The sequence below is a fragment of the Neolamprologus multifasciatus genome, chromosome 1 (genome assembly GCF_963576455.1).
Source record: "Neolamprologus multifasciatus chromosome 1, fNeoMul1.2, whole genome shotgun sequence".
Lineage (NCBI taxonomy): Eukaryota > Metazoa > Chordata > Actinopteri > Cichliformes > Cichlidae > Neolamprologus > Neolamprologus multifasciatus.
Genome location: NC_140439.1, coordinates 17181134 through 17200225, shown reverse-complemented (window position 1 = coordinate 17200225; position 19092 = coordinate 17181134). Strand labels below are relative to the sequence as shown.

Sequence of the window (19092 nt, the reverse complement as noted above, 5' to 3'; positions counted from 1 at the left end):
AGCCCCTAATGAATAATGGCCAGGCCTCTTCTACCAATAGAGCAATGACCTCCATTAAAGCAAGCCAGAAACAAGAACTTGAAACTTCATGGCCCATGCAGGATCCATAAATAAGCTTTGACAAAATATGTCACACAACTGAGTGCAATTACCAAAAAAAAAAAAAAAAAAAAAAAAACACGAAGAAGGCAAAGTACAACAACATTAACAATAGGTGAAGAGAAGAGTACTGTTAACATGAACAGTGGCGAGAATCACAAGCTCTTTATAGCAACCAGCCTGATTGTAAAGAAAAAAACCGCAGAGTTGTGAAAATGCTTGTACTAGTCAAAAAGGGTGCTCAGACCCTTTGTGTTACATATACTACCCCGCAGCATTGGGGGTAGGGGTGGGGGATAATGGATGCATGTATACGTGCAGATCTTGTCTCTCTGGTATTTAGGTTTGCCTTTACTTTTCATTCACATCCCAACGGCACAGGCGCAGAGGCCCATCTCCCTACAGCCATCCCCTCCCCCCTTCCTGTTGTTGCATTTCAATGTAAATGGGTGCATGAATGGCTGCAGCTGGCCCATCAAAAGGCCAGCACTGCTCCCGCGAAAGGGTCTCTGTGATTGAGATTCAGCCAGGCCACCCCACTCTACCCTCCCCCACTCAGCACATTGCCCTAACCCCCTTACCCAAGTCTAAGCTTATAGCTTAGTCCCAAAATAAAGAAGGCACTACAGGACAGCAGAAAGCTGATATAGCTGTGGGCCTCTGAGCATAATTGTTGTCAGAATGAAACCATTTCTCAACTCGGCAATAAAACCAAAACATATTTTATTTTATCAGAAGATGACAAAGGTAAGTAACAGACAAAAAACAAGATCACTGGAGTGAACAGAAAGGAACAGACCCAAAATGTCTTTCATATAGAGTGCTTACAATCAGTGTGGCATGATTCTTCTATTAATATGTCATGTAGAAAGAGGAGGCTGTCAACACAACTTTGAACACTGATGGGAATTTGCACAGCAAATCCAAATAGTTTCTCTCCTCTTCTCTGTTCCACTGTGCTTAAACTGGTATATTGCAAGCTCAGCAGTACAGTGGTGTATTATATGTTTCTAAGTATGAAAGGTTCCACTTTGGTCTGGGTAACATAACTCTTAAGAAGGTCCACATTAGGCTTCGTGCAGATGGCTGCATGCCTGCCAATTTGCTATGACCACACTGGCTTGTCTATGCAGAAGCCACCAACTTCCAAGTGTACATCTGTACAGAAGAACCACATTACAGGCAGCAACAACGGCTCTGACAAATCATCTTTAAAACAGTGATTTACACAAAAGCCATTTAAAGAGCTAATGGCATTCACAAAAGCCTCTGACTGAGAAAACACAGCTTTTCAGAGGGTTTAAAACCACAAATGCATCATTTAAGCTCTGGAAGGACATGGAAAAGCCATTTAAAATAATCTGTAAATTAGAAGGGAGAAACACAGAAGGTGAGAGATCAGATAAGCACCCTGTCATGTCTTTTCCCTGTGTGTCAGAGACAATCTGAACAGACCGGGACAGCGGTGCCCAGAGGGACGCATCACACAGACTGTCTGCGCCATTAGCTTAGAGACCTGGCCGACTAACCTCAGGACATTTCCAACCCCACATATGGATAATGCATCATTCCATGCAGTCTACTGCTCAGCAGTACACTCAAACACCAACTGTTGTCTCCAGATTTGCAACACCCCTAATTTATGCCTGCCCAGATTGAAGAATGCAGCCATTTGCCTAATAGTGTTACCAATTCAGACACTTTCAGTTTGAATGGACAAATGAGATGAAGCTTTTTATAGCCAAGACTTTCAACTATTAATTATTCCTTAAGACACACATGGAGTCATATGTAGAATGTGAACAGTAGCATATCTAGAAAAACATAAAAATGAAACTATGAAGATATGCTCGTCCAAACATTAGGTTTACTTTGTCTGTGCCTGAGCCTCTTTGGAGTCAATCAGAATCAAACTAAAAGTGTGACTAAACATTGGCCTACGCACCTACAGATATCTTAGCCAGAAGGCAAACTATCCAGGGCATAGGTCAGCCTACGCCATACGGCATTTATGACCTCTAAATAAATCAAACCCTGGAGTATACTACTGTGTGATCAAAGTTTTGACATTTTCTGCATGTCTAAAAATTATAATTGAGCATATCAATAGGTTTCCCTGGAAAATAAGAGTGCAAAATATTCCTTTTTCAAGCTTCGATCAGAAAGATCAAAAGCCAAGTCGGTGGGGGAAAAAAGAAGGAAAAAAAAAACATTTCTGGAGAAGTAGCAGCATGCCAGAGTAGAAACCTTTTCCCTTTGATGTGCAGAGACTCAGGGAAGAGAAAATATTATCAAAAGTGCTGCAGCGGAAGGCTAGCAAGTAAGCAGAATCTAACACGAGTTAAAGACTCCATCAACCATCAGGACCTTCTAAAACCTGAAACGAGGCTCTACAGTCCCTGAGGGAAACAGCAGCATTGGGGCCCGCCATTTTGTTCCATTTCGCTTCGAGGACAGAGGAGGGGGCAAAGGACTAGACTGAATTTCAAAGGGCTTCCGATGCCATTTGAGTATCCACTGAGATTGTACTGTTAGAACAGAGCGGCTATAAAAGATTTACACAACTCAAACAGGGAGGAAGAGAAAAAAACTAAACATGAAGAAAGGGGGGGCCAGACAGGCAGATGCAAGAAATTGGAGTAGCCATGCTTGTTTACCTAAAAGGACCACACTCTCAGTACAAGAGGGGGAGGGGAGACGCTGCATTGACAGAAGGCACGAGTTGCAGCTAAAGATTTCTTTTCTCTCTTACGACCAACACAACTGTTTTATCCTTCCATTTCAGCTAAAGATGGATCTGCAAACAGTACTGCAACACTGCGCCAGGCACCTTTGGATTGCATTATTATATAACACAAGAGAGCAGAAAACACACGAACACTTTTTTCCCCTCAATGCATAACAGGGACTGCACACATAAATGTTGGCAACGGTGTAAATATCACAACATTTTTTAAGACAACCCCTTACATAAACAAATGTGAAATTTATCCATATATTCTATTGAAATAACAGCCATACACCTTTTTCTACAAAAAATAGAATCAGCGCCACAAACTTATACTGCTGTACACAACATAATCCTATAAATTTAAAGTGTATTATAATCACTCTACCCAAAACTATAGGTCAAATTTTGTCAAATGTTAAAAAAAATTAAAAAAAAAAAAAACACACACACACAAAAACTCCTACAACCCCCTCCCCCCCAAACAAAACAAAAAAACCCACATAAAAAAAAAAAATGCACGGTATACACACACAATTAATTTCAATAAGTACATGTTCAGTACAGCTTCTCTAAAAAGACAAAACTGAAATTGAGCAGTTAAATAGATTTGCAGGGTCAATTAGTAAACAGGCACAATAACAACCTGCAAACCACCGCAGTCATTTAAAGGAATATAGTAAAGCATGTTGCTGAATAGTTATTAGTACTCAGTCATATTTTTAAGCATAAGGGCTACTGAACAACTGTTGCTGCGCTCTCCTTTCACAAAGACTCTTGTTAAGACACAAATATGCATTTTACCTTTACTTAGCTTGGGTTTTCTTGATAACTAAGCATAATTCATTATTCAGTACTTCTGACGGGTTATCACTTGATTTGCTAACAATAATAGCCTGGTTGTCTGTCCTGTGCAACAGCTACTGTCAAGCCAGCCAAACAGAGCAATCAAGCAGGTCTTGTTCTCTTCCTTGCCATTCTGTTGTGTTTGTGCATAATACTTCGACTTGTTCACCTTCATACCAGCTTTTCATCATTAACAAAAAACAAAACAAAACAAAAAACCTAAACAAAACAAAGGTAGTCCATCTTTGAATGAGACAGAAGACTGAAGAGGAAAAACAGAGCACTAAGGTTTACAACATGCTTAACAGATGGCCGATATCCGTACACCTCAGAGGTTGAGTAAGGCTGCATCGACACTAATCTCTGTCCAGACAAGTGTTTAAGCAAAGTTTCAGATAATCTCTGTCTACACAAACTGCCCGTGAACACACAACACACGATTAATCGCAAACACTGTGCATGAGTGTTTTTATAAATCAGGTAACACACAAATTTAAGGCAACCGTGCTGTCAGAACACAACATGAGCTTCTGAAGCAACTAGGGACGTAGTAATTTGGAGCAGGTATTGGGCCAAACCAGACCAAAAAAGCTGAGATAGATATTCATGTTCATGCAACATTCTTGTCAGCAGTGGTGGATAAGCTGCTAGCATGGGGGAAGGTAAAAGCTTTGTCACTTTCAAGATGGTATGCCAGCAGCAACTCTTTACGTTTGCATTGTTGTTTGATATAACCGCACTATTCAAGTGTGCTGCAATGACTGAAAAGTGAAGATGATGTTGATGTATAGGTTGTTGGCTTCTCTCATTCATTATGCTCTTTGTGTGATACTTGTTAAAAAGATGTTTTTACAATTATGATAAAATAACATGGAATTAATTCACTTCACTCTTCTCCTGCCAACATGCATCGTGAGTATGTTGTACAAGTTTGTGTTACATTATTGTGCGAGGTGCATTCACAGCAAGTCACTAACAGAACTATAAAAAGCACAATATCCTAAATACACACTCGTCTTAAATGTTAGATACTTTAGGTTTTGTTTTTGCTTTTGTCACTGTGTTATTTATTATTTTACAAATAAATACCAAATGAATAAATATATTCTTGGATGTATTTATCTGGTACATTTTATACTGATACCCTGTGAAACATAAAAGATCAATTACCAGTCTGTTCCCCACAATGAAGACCACGGCTTACTATTTAACTCTTCAAATCAGCAGATGCTCTAAGCCAATGTTTTAGTGTCATACTGGAAATGAAAGAGGTTGAACTGGTGCATGCCTAATGGAAATAATGGTAGTGACAGTATTATTATTAACAATGTGAAAAGTAACCACACCAAGAAGATAAAGCTATTAAATGTGTATGTATGAGATGGCTTCAGTTTAACTTAAATTTGTAATTGACAGGATCAGAGACATGGCACGCAAACATTCATGACTCTATAGGAGAATTCTGTAACAGGAAAAGAGCCAATCAGCATCCAAGCTGGAAACCACACGAGCCAATTCCAGTTGATAAACTTGCAGTTACGCACAGCAGAGATTTACAAGTGTCAGCTATGTGTTGGAGGCCAGATCTACTCATCATAAAGATATAACAGAGTGCCCTTATCACTTGATCAATTAAATCTGTAACCAGAAAGAATCAAGGCATGTGGTTCAAGTGTTCTAATGGGATTAGCCAGAGATGCTGACTGAGAAACTGCATACACCAAGTACATGCATATCTTACACGAGGGGGAAAAAAGGAACAGCTCTTCAATTCTTATTTTAGAGTGAATTGAAATCTGTATGAGCAGGGATTCTGTACATTCTGATTTTGTTCCAGTGACTACTGAAAATAAGAGCTCAGACTTGTTTTACAATTATAAAAAGGGGCATCAAAATACCTGCCCAAATTTGTCAACAAGATGGCTGTTGAGTGGCGAGACTTGCTTCTAGGATGACTTTGATAAATCGCTGTCAAGAAGGGAAGGTGCTCATCTGTGGTGGTCTTTTCACAAGTTTAAGTATCTGTCTGTCCAGACCAAAACACAAGCCCAGAGTTTTAAAACTGGGTCAGCAGAAAGCTCCATTTTATTGGTCCCAAAACGCCACAGTAATGAGAATGCTAGCGGAAAACAAACAACAACCTAGGGCTTAAAATGAAAATGGATTAGTGGGGATGGACACACAGGCAAAATTATTTTCAACATTTTGGGGGACCCTTGAGATTTTTCTCAGACATGAAAACTGCTGTTGGGCAGCAGAAGAGCAAAATCATAGAAGTCAGCCTGCCTGAATCCAGGCTTTAAGAGCTCATAACCTATCAAAGCCCAGCAAAACTCCACTTCCTGTTACAGTGAGAGTATATGTCTTGTTTCCTTGGTAGCAATTTTAGAAACAGAGGCATCAGTAAGGGGAACCAGAAGGGACATGCAATTCAGCTGAATTCAACCAGGATGGCAGTTATCACTAATATCTTTGAACAAAAAATTCAAATACAAATCAAAGTTCACAAGGAAACAAAGGAGAACATACACAAAACTGACAAAGTCACTGAATGATGATCTGCCTATGCTCCAAGGCAAAAACATATACACATACATTTCTTAAAGGCACGAGAAGTGCAATAGTGTCTCAATGAAATGGGCAGTGAGGCTCATACATGGATCAGATGTGCAACATAACCAAATTTCCAACATGTTAGCAAAGTATGACTCATTCAACATTCACTTTACCAGCTCTGCACTCCGTGTAGAGCTGGTAAAGTGCTGCTCAAGAGAAATGTTAACTAGGGTTAGTTAATTGAATCAGCTACTTAAATCCAACATTTTCAACTGCACTTTCTGTCATTGCGTCTTTTACAATAAAGTAAGCATTCATGATATGACGGAAATGGTATGGAAGAAATAGTCTGGAGTGTATTGTGCGTACTCTGAAGGATGACAATGCTTCAGAGGGTAAAAGCAATCGCTTGTGTTAACTGCCTTTGTGGAAACAACGCAGCTGGCAGTTTGTTCTGACTCTTCTTTTCAATCGTACCCTCATCTTTTGACCGTTGCACTATGTCCATTGGGGTGCCACTTCAGTAACACTGTTAACTGGGTTTTCATTAACAGTTTTCTGTAATAATTTTGCATTTTATCTCGCCAAGCGCTCCTAATGTGCTAGTGTCCCTGGCTTTTCATGTTGTCCGTGATTTCTATTGCTCGTATTTCTATTGAGAGAAAGAGATTTCAATGATCTTTATCGCCCAGCTCCACTGAAGACCAAATTTGTTTACATTTCTGCTAAGGCACAAATTTCACACATAAATCCTGCACATCACCATCTTCATGTGGACATGAACAGTCTGTGCTATAACAGCAAATGAACTGAGGCTTTAACTATAGCACAGACAAACAGAACCTGCGCAAGCTCAAGGGAGACAGAGATATGCATCACTGCCTCTGCAGTGTAGTCAACATGAACGCCCCAACAAGCTTCAACACTCTCGGTATCTTGGTATAAAACACCACCAACGGCACTGCAGTGTTTTCCTCAGCACTGGTACTGCACCAAAGTGGCAAGCTTCTCCTCCATATTCAATTTCCTCAAACCCCACCATGTTGTGTCTTTCCTTCATATTTTTTAAAGGAGGTGGGAGGGGGAGTGTTCCACTGAACCGACACTACCAATTTAGATAGTTATCCATTCATACAGTTAGGCTCCAAACTGTATGCAAGCACGCAGTGACAGAATCTGGACAGCCCGTGGACCCGCAATGCATAAACAAATCCTCTTCACTGGTTTCAGCTTTGACTATGTATTTCATTGCTTTGTTTACACACAGGGTTGTACAAATCCAAAGCATATCCAAATGCATAAGAGCTAGAGAATTAAGACGCTAGTCTAAGTGGAAAAGCTGGAAGACCAGTATTGCGTTAGGTCACCAGCTAAATGAGCAATGCTACTGTGCCTTTTGAAAATAGGTCAACATTTGGATGTTACTGGTGCACTCTCTTGAGTAATGTCATGTTAATTATTGTCTGGGATATAAAGGTGCCCCTTAGTCTTAAGCATAAATATACAAATAAGCCAATTATTAGCCTAAAGACCGCGGACAGTTTACATAAAACCACCTTTGCTTGCAAAAACCTTTCAAAAACACACGCACAGCGCTACTCTGTTAGTAATGCCACACGTGGGCATGGGGTACCAATGTTTGCAGTATTGGCTGCTGACTAAGATATTTAGACTTAATTTTAAAGAGTCAACACACTGACAATCACATCAAGCTCAAAAAATGATTCACCACAACTAAATAAATTTTGCTTCAGAGTGCAGACGATTTCTCAATGTGTATCTAAGAGAAGGGATTCCTTCTTTCAAACTCGGATCACTTGGGGGGTGTGTGTGTGTGTGTGTGTGTGTGTGTGTGAAGAGGATAACCCCTCAATAAAGCTGCACTTGAGAAGTAATTCTTAAGATTTTAAAAAAAGTACATGTAGTTCAATGGCGATACAACGTCATAACGCTGCTTAAAAAGAGTAAATGCACGAAAACATTGCACATTCACACCATAAAAACGGGTTAATCTCGGGGACAGCAGGAGTCAGTTTGTTGTTGTTGCCATGTTAGCTTTGCAGGGAGCGTAAAAGCACACCTACCTCTGTCTGATTCCCACAATTTCAACCAGTTACTGAATCTTTAACGTTTAGTCTACGCCGTGGTGTTTTCCGCCGATGCTGGATGGTCCCATTTGTCGCCGTCGGTTCACTATACACTGCTCCGGAGACATCCGCATAAATTTGCGACGACCATCGCAGCTCATTCGAGTCGAGGCTAGCGCTAGCTTGTTAAAATCGTGTAGACCAACAAACAGACGTCCGCAGAAAAAACACTAAAATATCCACGAGAATTCGTTTACAGCGTTGCTATTTCATCTTGTCCAAAAACTACGAACCTTTAACGGTCCACCTATGTAGCTCGAGGCTAGCTTGGGTAAATATAAGCCATCAAAAGATGTTATTTTTGTTTCGCTTTAATCCTCTCCGCCAAACCATTCGAGCGGTTTTCGAGCGGCCTTAGCATACAGTGTGCGGGGACTCTCGGCACGGAAACGAGTCGCGGATGAAACGCGAGCTCTGATTGGCTCCGATGCTGTAGGCGGATACCTTTGCAGTGCACTTTGAAAACGACGCCATTTTGGATCAGCACAACCACCCTATCCACCCTTCTGTCCAAGCTTGAGACGTGCCCCAACGTGGCGGCCCATGTGTCACAGTTTCAAACACCTGAGACAACGCTCCATTATATAGTTGGAGGACCACGAAAAGGAAATGGAGTACGGGCGTTGGGTGCACTCGTTTTTCTGTCTTTATAAAAAGACACGTTTACGCCGGTTGGCTCGCGTCAGTAAGTGGAAGCACTTGTTTATGACAAAATAGTTCAGACAGACTTTGTCGCGCAGGCGCACATACGTCTACTATACATTAAAGACACTCGCGAGTTTGTGTTGCCTGACCCTGATGTGAGCTATTTTGCGACACTTATTGAGAGGGGGGGAATCCCTGTAATAATTAAACACCTGCAGCTTCACATAATTACCTACAGGACCTCGATGTGTGCCTCTATGCACACTGCTATTCTATAACCAATCCGTTTAAGTCCATTTACCACTCATTTAGTACAAGAGCAGTAGCTTCAATAATTAGAATAATAGCTCGAAGTTATTCCGTCTAAATCTTTTTAGCCTAGCTATACTGACCTTTCTGATACCATTGGGCCTGGTAACCCGCAAGAAAACATTTTGTATCATCACAAGTCATAGTAGTTATACATACATCATACTCGCTGGCATATTTTTTCAGTATTTAAGAATTTATTAATGAATGTAAAATAATTTAAACAACACTATCGGCGGTTTGGGGTTGATACTTTGAAATGGTAAATTACTATCCTCGTGAAAAACGCTCTGGAAAACTTTTTATTATAATTCTTAAGATATGCATGTTTCACGGCCTTTTATATGTCTAATGACGTGATCTAAGTGCAGCTTTCGGCTGATGAGTCTGTGAAGAAACCGGAGCGTGCTGGTGGACAAACCTGACAGACCCGTGGTTAAACTGATACGTGAACGGATGATACGAATGCTCCTATTGGCCGAAAGGAAAACTCCAAACTCTCATTGGGTCACTTTAATGCCATTCAATCAGACCTGTACATACAGTTCCATACAGTCTGCGTTTCTACGACATTGTTTTCATTATCCACAAAAGCCTTTCTTCTTTCTTCTTACTTGACTGAAGCTCATTCACATTAATACTACCGGGTATTATTATTATTATTATTATTATTATTATTATTATTATTATTATTATTATTAATAAACTGAACCGAAACACAAAAAGCACCCTGCTCTCAATCTAACCCCACGTAACCAACATTGTCTGTTTTCATATGCATTCATTTTGCTAAATCGCACCGTACCAAAACAGCTCAATCATCTTAACCAACAGCGCTCTCTGGTGGACCAGTGATACATCTTTGACTGAAAAATCAAGTAAACAAACACCCACAACGCCTTACTGCAGGCTTCATGGGAAGCAGTAAAATTGCTAATTTAAACCGTTTACATACATTACACACATTTTTACTTTTTTTAATTCTTTGAAAATTGCAGTTAATTTCGCAACAATAAAGAGGGGGTAAAGGTAACTGTACTCTCTGATGTGTCGTAAATGCGCTGCTTTAAAGCTGTTTTGCGTAATTCCTGCGCAAACATATGCGCAGCTTGCAGGTCCTTAAAGATCAACAAAGAAAGGTTAAAGTTCAAAGTTTGACTTCCGGGATGCGTTTAACTGTATTATTTAGCATTCTGCACATACTGAACACACAATGTATCTCTAACGAGGATTAGTAAATAATGATGAAATCCGATTTTTTTCTTTTTTTTTTAATTAAACAGTCTTTGTGAGTTTCCGGCGCGGAAGTAGGTCCCCGCAGGGCTGACGTCTTTGCCCGGCTGAGCGGTTGGATAACAACGAGCTCTAGCTCTAAACTGAGCTTTTAAAACCTCCGAGGAGACGGAGACAGCTATGTCGGTGCATTAGCTCTGTTAAATGTTCGCTTTAGACTAACGACAGCCACTATGTCAGCTTTGTTGTTGCAGCAAAGTGCTGGTGTTTGTCGCAAATACAGCAGAGGTTTATTGTGGACGCTGCTGAAGCGAAACTGTTATGTATTGGAGAGCAAGCCATTATCCAGCCGCGGTGTTCAAAATGTCCCATCTAGGTGTGATCACGTGAGGAAGACGCTTCTTACAAAGTCAGAGCGGACTCTTACAGATCAGCAGCAACAGAAACTCATACAGGTAATAAAGTGGATGGCCACTTCATTCGGAGAAAAGGTGGTTTAAATGACTGACGGTTGTTAATGCCAGACAGGAGTATTTCAGAAACTGCTGTTCTGCGGGGGGTTTCTTCTTGTTTACCGAGAATGAACCAAAAAAGAGAAAATATCCGGTGACATATGGTTCTCTGGATTAAAATGCCTTGTTGATGCTAGAGGTCAGAGGAAAATTCCCAGATTGCTTTGAGCAGAAGAGCATCTCTGAGCAGCTGAACTTTGAAGCAGATGGGCTATAGCAGCAGAAGACCACTCCTGTCAGATAAGAACAGAAAACTGAGTCTAAATTTCACACAGGTTCATCAAAATTGGACAATAGAAGATTGGAAAAACATTGCGTGGTCTGTTGAGTTGATTTCTTCTGTCACATTCAGATAGCATGGCCAGAATTTGGCATAAACAACACGAGAGCATGAATCTATCCTGATCCGTCCATGACTCAGCTGTGTTGCTATCATGTCGATCTGGACCAAAATCTCAGAGAAATTTGTCCAGTACCTTATTCGATCTATGTCACAAAGGATTAAGGCAGGTCTGAGGACAAGGTGTACCTAAAGAAATGGCCAGGAAATATCTTCTTAGCAGAAGGCTCACCATGATTGATTTTTCAATACTTGATCTATAAGTAATTTTACCTCCCAAAACAGTGCTAATAGCTTTTTTGGCATCAACTGAGGTTGATATCTAATAATAAAACAATCAGAAGTATCCATGGCTCTAGTCAAATTTCCTTCTCACATGTCATTCTAACTTCATGTAAGAAAATATTAATCTCTCTGCACTGTTGTTACTGAGATTTACTTCACATATATGGTATAGTTTTATTATAATGATTTAACTTGTTAAATTTGAAAGTGTCAAATACGATCGCCTTAATCACTTGTCTAAGGAGCGTGGAAAGAAAAAAGTCTGGAATTTTTCAAGTTTCTTCAAGGAAACTTAAAAAAGTCCAGAGGCTTTTCTCCTTAGACTATGATGACCTGGATGACTGAGAACCGTCACAGATGCCCTAATCACTTATTTTTATTCTACTCTGGAAAGTCTTCAATTTGAGATTGTGACATTGTCTGTTGTTTTTCCTTAAGTTGTAAACACATTTGTTGATAATAAATTTACACACTTTTGATTTAACTAGGTTTTCTAGTTCTGATTTTGATTCTGATTTCTTTCCACTTTTTTTTCTCCAATATTCCCATAACAGAGTCTTCTCCACCGACCTTTGGGGCCTAGCTTGGTGGGACTTAGAAAAGAGCTAATTAGGAACAACCTGCTCAGGAACCCTGTTGGTTTGGCAAATTTACTCGGTAAATACTTAGTTTACCTTCATAAGTTGTTTAAAAATTCACTTATAGCTGCTTTAAATTAAACTGTTTGATTTCAGGGGCAACAAATCTCTTCAGTACATCTCAGTCTAATCAAAACAAAGATAAAAAGAATGGGCCAAAGGGGAAGACGCCAGAGGAAGATGAAGGTAAGCGATGCATAGTTTTTTTTGCTACTTGATGCAACTGATAAATACCTGCACCACACCTGGTTTCTTTGTCACATCATTTACTTTATTTTTTATTTTCGGCCTCATCTTTCAGAGGAGAAGAAACGTCGTGAACAGGAGGATCAGATGTACCGGGAACGACTGCGAACCCTCTTCATCATAGCGCTCATCATGAGCCTGCTGAACTCCATTAACACCAGTGGCGGTAACATCTCTTGGAACGACTTTGTGAACGAGATGCTTGCCAAGGGGGAGGTGTCACGTGTGCAGGTCGTTCCCGAGAGTGACATTGTGGAAATATACCTTCATCCCGGAGCAGTCATCTTCGGAAGGCCCGTATGTTGTAGATGATTTTCTGCACACACACACACACACACAGTTAACACACTTGTAGTTGCGCAGGAGACCCTCATGCTTAATTCTAATTTCCTGTTACGTCTCATGCTTCGCAGAGGCTGGCGCTTATGTACAGAATGCAGGTTGCCAACATTGACAAGTTCGAGGAGAAGCTGAGAGCTGCCGAGGAGGAGCTGAATATTGACAGCAAGGACAGAATACCAGTGTCTTACAAGCGCACTGGATTTTTTGGGAAGTAAGAAAACAACTCTTATCAGAGCAGACATTATAAGAAATCTTTTATGAGGTGCCTTCCTAATCTTTTGTGAAGATTAAGAAATAATTCAAGGCACTGCTAAAATCATACAGATCAGATATGAGAACAAAAACAACATTATGGCTTATTTTGCTGTTTGTTTTTCATAAAAACACAAGTTCAGCAGTATTCATTTATTTATTTATTTATTTTCTCCTCATGAATGCCTGTGTGCCAGAAACATGTTGGGAGTTTTTTGTTGTGAAAATAAAAGCATTTTAATTTTATTTTGAAAAGAAAATGCCTTGGAGTTTTGTTTGTTTTTTTTGTTTGTTTTTTTTCATATTTTATGCTACATGTATCCCTGCCAAACAGCACTTCCAGTAGAAGTTGTTTGAATCCAAGAAGTGCTTCTTTTCAAATCCAATTGAACTTCATTATTGTTTCTCAGTCTATGGGCGTATGCATGCAATCAACGTGGTCATAAATTTTAATATTTGAACTACAGGTTTGTCGTCATTTAAAGTTAAAAACAGCCTTTTTTCTCCCTCTATTCTTGTTTCAGTGCAGTCTATGCTCTGGGCATGGCTGCGATCGGTGTGGCGATTCTCTGGTATATCTTTCGACTTGCTGGCATGGGTGGCAGAGATGGCGGCTTCAGCGCTTTTGTAAATGAAACACATTTTAGTAAACTGACATCTATGTTGTTTGTTCTGTGGACTAACTCCACATTCCACCCTGCCTAACAGAATCAGCTGAAGATGGCCAAGTTCACCATCGTGGATGGGAAGTCGGGTAAAGGTGTGAGCTTCAAAGATGTGGCAGGCATGCATGAGGCTAAATTGGAAGTAAAGGAATTCGTTGACTACCTCAAGGTAAGAAACATACTCAAAAGTTAAAATATGTTCATTTTGCACAAGTGAAGCACATTAAATATTTGAGTTTTAATTAAGAAAGCCTTGATCAACTGAATCCTCAAACCTCCTCTGCAGCTTAATACTCACAGCACTAGCATTACCTTTTCATAGAGTCCTGAACGATACCTCCAGCTTGGCGCCAAGGTTCCCAAGGGTGCATTATTGCTTGGCCCTCCAGGATGTGGGAAGACCCTGCTTGCTAAGGCTGTAGCTACGGAAGCCAAGGTGCCGTTTCTGGCTATGGCTGGCTCTGAGTTTGTGGAGGTCATTGGAGGTATGGACACACAGCATGAGCATCAGCATGATGCTAATATTCACTGTGTGAGTTGATGATGTTGTTTATGATCATCATATAGATATAGTATTGGGTTTACTGTAGTGAAAGATATCTGATTAACTTGAGCCTGTAAGAGCGAGTGCCCTATTTTTTATATGTATATGTGCTGTAAAGTAAAGATCCTACAGCGATACATAAAAAAATCCCAACAATCACATGACCAGCTGTGAATAAGCACTTTGCGACAGTCCCCTTTTTCAGGAGGAAACCTCCAACAGAACCAGATCATGTACAACAATGTGTTTGTTTGTAGGCCTGGGTGCTGCTCGAGTCAGGAGTTTATTCAAGGAGGCTCGCACTCGAGCACCCTGCATCGTCTACATCGATGAGATCGATGCTGTGGGAAAGAAGCGCTCCACCAACATGTCAGGTTTCTCCAACACTGAGGAGGAGCAGACTCTCAACCAGCTGCTAGTAGAAATGGATGGTGAGTAAAACATCTGGTTTCAGAGCAGCACATTCGCTTTTCAGGCAGACTACTAACCTCCTCTTCTTTTGCAGGCATGGGAACAACAGACCATGTCATTGTTCTTGCTTCCACTAACAGAGCAGATATTTTGGATAATGCCCTAATGAGACCAGGCAGACTGGACAGACACATCTTTATAGATCTGCCAACACTGCAGGTATCATTGGGTATCTTCCAAATGGGTATCCTTGTCATATGTTGCTGAGCATTTAATAACAACTTAACCTTGCTGCTGTGCAGGAGATTTGGATTGGTTTGTTTCATTTCGATTGTTTTCCAGGAGAGGAAGGAGATCTTTGAGCAGCATCTGAAGATCTTGAAGCTGACTCAGCCAGCGAATTTCTACTCCCTGCGTCTGGCAGAGCTCACCCCAGGCTTCAGTGGTACGTGCACATTTATGGTTCTCCTCAGGGATGGGGATCAAGAACCAAAAAAAAACCTGTCCAGTCAATCGTAATCATCAAGCTTGTTAGCTTATCTTCTGTGTAGGCTTGCTCAGACAACAAATTGGGAATCAATAAAATAATCAGTATTGGTTTAATAAGTAGACCCCCTCTTGGCATTGGTATCATTTAAAGAGCATCATCCCTAGTCCTAACTGAAGTCTATGAACATCTTTGGGCATACTAAAGTACTGGTCTGATCTGCCTCCATGAAGAAAGAGAAGTTCTAAATCAAAAAGGATAAAACATCTCAACACTGCTGATGTTGAAGTGTTATTCTAACGTTTCTTATCTCATGGTGTCTCTGCAGGTGCAGACATTGCAAACATTTGTAACGAAGCTGCTCTGCATGCTGCCAGAGAAGGGTACAAATCCATCGATACCTTTAACTTTGAGTATGCGGTGGAGAGAGTTATAGCAGGTACAATAATGCACATGCTAAGTTCTGGGAAATAAATATTTCTCATGTGTCGGTGGCAAAATCTGAGAAATGTGTGTCATCAGGAAGCGTAAAGAAGAGTAAGATCCTGTCTAAAGAGGAGCAGAGGGTCATTGCCTTCCATGAGTCTGGACATGCCTTAGTGGGATGGCTCCTTGAGCACACAGATGCAGTTATGAAGGTACTTGAAATGTGACGAATTCTATATAAGTAAATCTTTCCAGATCTAATTGTCATGTTTAGCTTTAATCAGATAAGTCCAAAGCGTTCCACAGAGCATGTTGAGAGTAGGGTTTCATTTCAGAGGAGTACTTGTTTTTCCACTTAACCACTGATAAGTGTTTTGGCAGTTTATACAGATGCCTGGATTATTCATTATCTCACATAATCCTGGGTCTCTCTTCAGTTGCTCCTTTTCTGCCTCTTATACCATTTGCTGTATTAGACTTTCATACATCTGTGTATAAAAACCCAAATGGATATGCCGCATGTCCCACACAAGACACAACTATGAACAAGGACCGTGGAGGTTATATTGTTGATCTAGAAAAGCATACAGTTTAATAGGCTATGATACAAATGTAAATACACTAAAAAGGCAACAGTACAAATGGTTAACCCTTAATCTGTACAATTCACCTTTCATAAACCTTTCATAAACTGACAGATCATGTGATGTGTTTCAGGTTTCCATTGCTCCACGTACAAACGCAGCTCTAGGATTTGCCCAGATCTTACCCCGTGACCAGTATCTCTTCACCAAGGAGCAGCTGTTTGAGCGGATGTGTATGGCTCTAGGAGGAAGAGCTGCTGAAGCAATCACCTTTAACAAGGTTACTACAGGTACCCTCCAACTAATCTTCACACGAATCAGCTGCAATGTTAAAACCACCTGCTTGATATCATTAAGGTTCTCTTTTTCTAACACTAAACCAGCTCTGGCCTGTTGGAGCTTACAGTCAGGCCTTCTTTGCAGGTGTCCTGTGGGGTCTGCTCCAGGGTAATTTTAGAGGATCTTTCGGGTCTTGTGGGAGGCTAACCCAGCTATCATAGGGTGAAACTGGTTGGCACTCTGTTGTAGGGATCTGTGTATCAAGGTTGTTCCTGTACACCTGGATATTCTTACCAAGCAGTTTTTGTGGTGTAGAGAGGTGCATTGTCCTCCTGGAGTAGACTGTTATTGTCAGGAGGAAATGTTTCTATTGGTGTTTAGTGCGATTAGTCTCCAACATTGCCTAAATGAGTGGTGTGTGACAAACTAACACACAGAAGAAAGCCAGGATCCAAGGTCAGAGAGCAAATTGTTACATTATCACGACTGATGATTTACACCCATGTTTATGGTTTCTATTTCCTGTAATCACAACCTACCAGTGAACACTTCTTTTTTTTGTCATACTGCTTACTTTAAATACATTTTCTATTATCAGTCAAATATCTAATTGCTGGGCAGCCAAATAAATATTCTCCCTTTTGGCAAGTTTGGTTAAACCTGAATGGTGTGGGAGTGGGCTTTAATTAAATTTTAAACATTAAGCGTCTTTTTTTCTGTGTCCCCAGGAGCTCAAGATGACTTGCGCAAGGTGACGCGTGTGGCCTACTCAATGGTGAAGCAGTACGGCATGTGTGACAGTGTCGGGCAGGTCTCGTTCCCAGAAACAGAAGAGCAAGGTGCCATTGGGCGCCGTCCTTTCAGTCAGGGCCTGCAGCAGCAGATGGACCATGTGGGTTCAACAATCGGATTAGTCTTCTGTTCTCAGATTAGCACACTGTGAATGTTGAAGTAATAAGCTAATATTATTATGCTAAAGTATCAATTTTTAGCTCTTGCAGCTGTTAGAGTATGTACGGGACATTTTCTGAAAGGTTTGGATGCTTTGCTACAAGCATCCTATTAAAAATAATATATATTTTTATAATCATAATATTTCTCAGTTTTAACGTTAGTATGTTATTTGTATTCATTCAAATGTAATCTTTAAAGCGGTTGCAAATCATTGACATTTGTTTTAAAAGTGAATTGGTAAATTTGAATACATCTTTCTGTATTTGCAGGAGGCTAAGATAATGATAGCTCGTGCATACAGACAAACGGAGAAGCTGCTCTTGGACAACAGAGACAAACTAACACTGGTCGGTTGTTTTCTTCTTTATGCGTTTTAATCATGTGAGGCCATTTCTTCTGTATTACCTTTAAAATCTCGCTGGGTCTGTCTTTCCAGTTGGCCAATGCGCTGCTTGAGCGTGAAGTCGTGAACTACGATGACATTGAAGCCTTGCTGGGTCCACCACCCCATGGGCCCAAGAAGATGATCCTCCCACAGAGCTGGGTGGAGGCCGAGAGGGACAAACAAGACACAGGAGAAGACGAGCCTCAGCCGCCTCCACCCCACAAGCAGACAGACGAGGACATGAACCCTCAGCTGGTGTGATCTTAGAAATGTACAGTGTATTTAGTCCCTTCTTTAGTGCTTTATATTTCTAACAGTCAAGGTTTATAAAAAACTCTGCAGTCCGTGCAAACTTTCGTGCAAATGAACATTTGCACTTGTCTCCACTTAGCTAATGTGTGTGATAATCTGCAACTTTCAGAATTAATATTTTTTGGGAATTCCATCATTTCTCTCGTGTGCTTGCTGCCGAGACATATGATTATGCAATGGTGACAATAAAAACAAGTGTTTTTAAACAGGATTACTCTAACAAATACAAGTGCTAACAGTTTAGAAAAAACCTCTGAACAGTATTCAGGTTTATGCCAACATAGGTGTTGATGGCTCCAGTGGATGTGATCTTTTTAATTTAAAAATTATAATAAATCATTTTCAGGTTTAGCTTCAGATATTTCTTTGAAGAATTTGTGATATTTTAGATGGCAGCAGTGAAGCTGCTTGAGCATTTGTAACCGGAGTTTTTCTTTATTGAAATAATCTGTACTGTTAGGTCACATGCACAAAATATATTGGCACTGATGTCTGTGACTGGGGTTTTAAAAACTCATCAAGGTGTGCATTAGTCTGTAGTGAGCTGCAGTTAGACCGCTTAGACCTGAAACAGAGGCGGTGAGGAATAACTGTTCTGAAGAAACCACATTTTGCATTTTGTAAAACACCTTTAAAGCTGAGATTTCAAAATGTATGTCATGCTGGTGATGAAGCAGCAGATTTTCCACCACACACTTTGGTCCTTCTCTCATCTTGAATCAGTAATTAAGAAGGAGTAGATTAGAAGGTGTTTCTTTTTTGAGAAACGATGTTTGTCAGGGACTGCACATTGGTTTTCTTGCTAGAAGTGAATATAAAGTTCCAAAGAATGGTTTTGCCAAATATTTAAATAAAGTTTTATTTAAA

At 40.4% G+C, this 19092-nt stretch overlaps 2 protein-coding genes across 4 annotated transcripts in view; one reads left to right on the top strand and one right to left on the bottom strand.

Moving 5' to 3' along the window:
• The window catches only part of ankrd11 (ankyrin repeat domain 11), a 111635-nt gene extending 102863 nt beyond the window's left edge, over positions 1-8772 (bottom strand). For 2 of the 3 annotated variants that reach the window (XM_085167051.1, XM_085167069.1), the window contains exon 1: positions 8314-8771. The gene's annotated coding sequence lies outside the window, so the exon portion shown is untranslated. Of the gene's footprint in view, positions 1-8313 lie in introns of all 3 variants that reach the window. The other variant, XM_085167061.1, reaches the window with a different exon arrangement.
• Positions 8773-10488: 1716 nt separating this feature from the next.
• On the top strand, positions 10489-19092 carry spg7 (SPG7 matrix AAA peptidase subunit, paraplegin). The gene is made up of 17 exons (XM_085167078.1): positions 10489-11018; positions 12255-12357; positions 12435-12524; positions 12640-12881; positions 12998-13137; positions 13703-13805; positions 13887-14012; positions 14166-14328; positions 14645-14818; positions 14893-15017; positions 15141-15243; positions 15614-15724; positions 15808-15923; positions 16429-16585; positions 17303-17466; positions 17798-17875; positions 17965-19092. The coding sequence occupies exons 1-17, from the start codon at positions 10797-10799 to the stop codon at positions 18172-18174; spliced, it is 2427 nt and encodes an 808-aa protein (XP_085023204.1). The 5' UTR covers positions 10489-10796; the 3' UTR covers positions 18175-19092.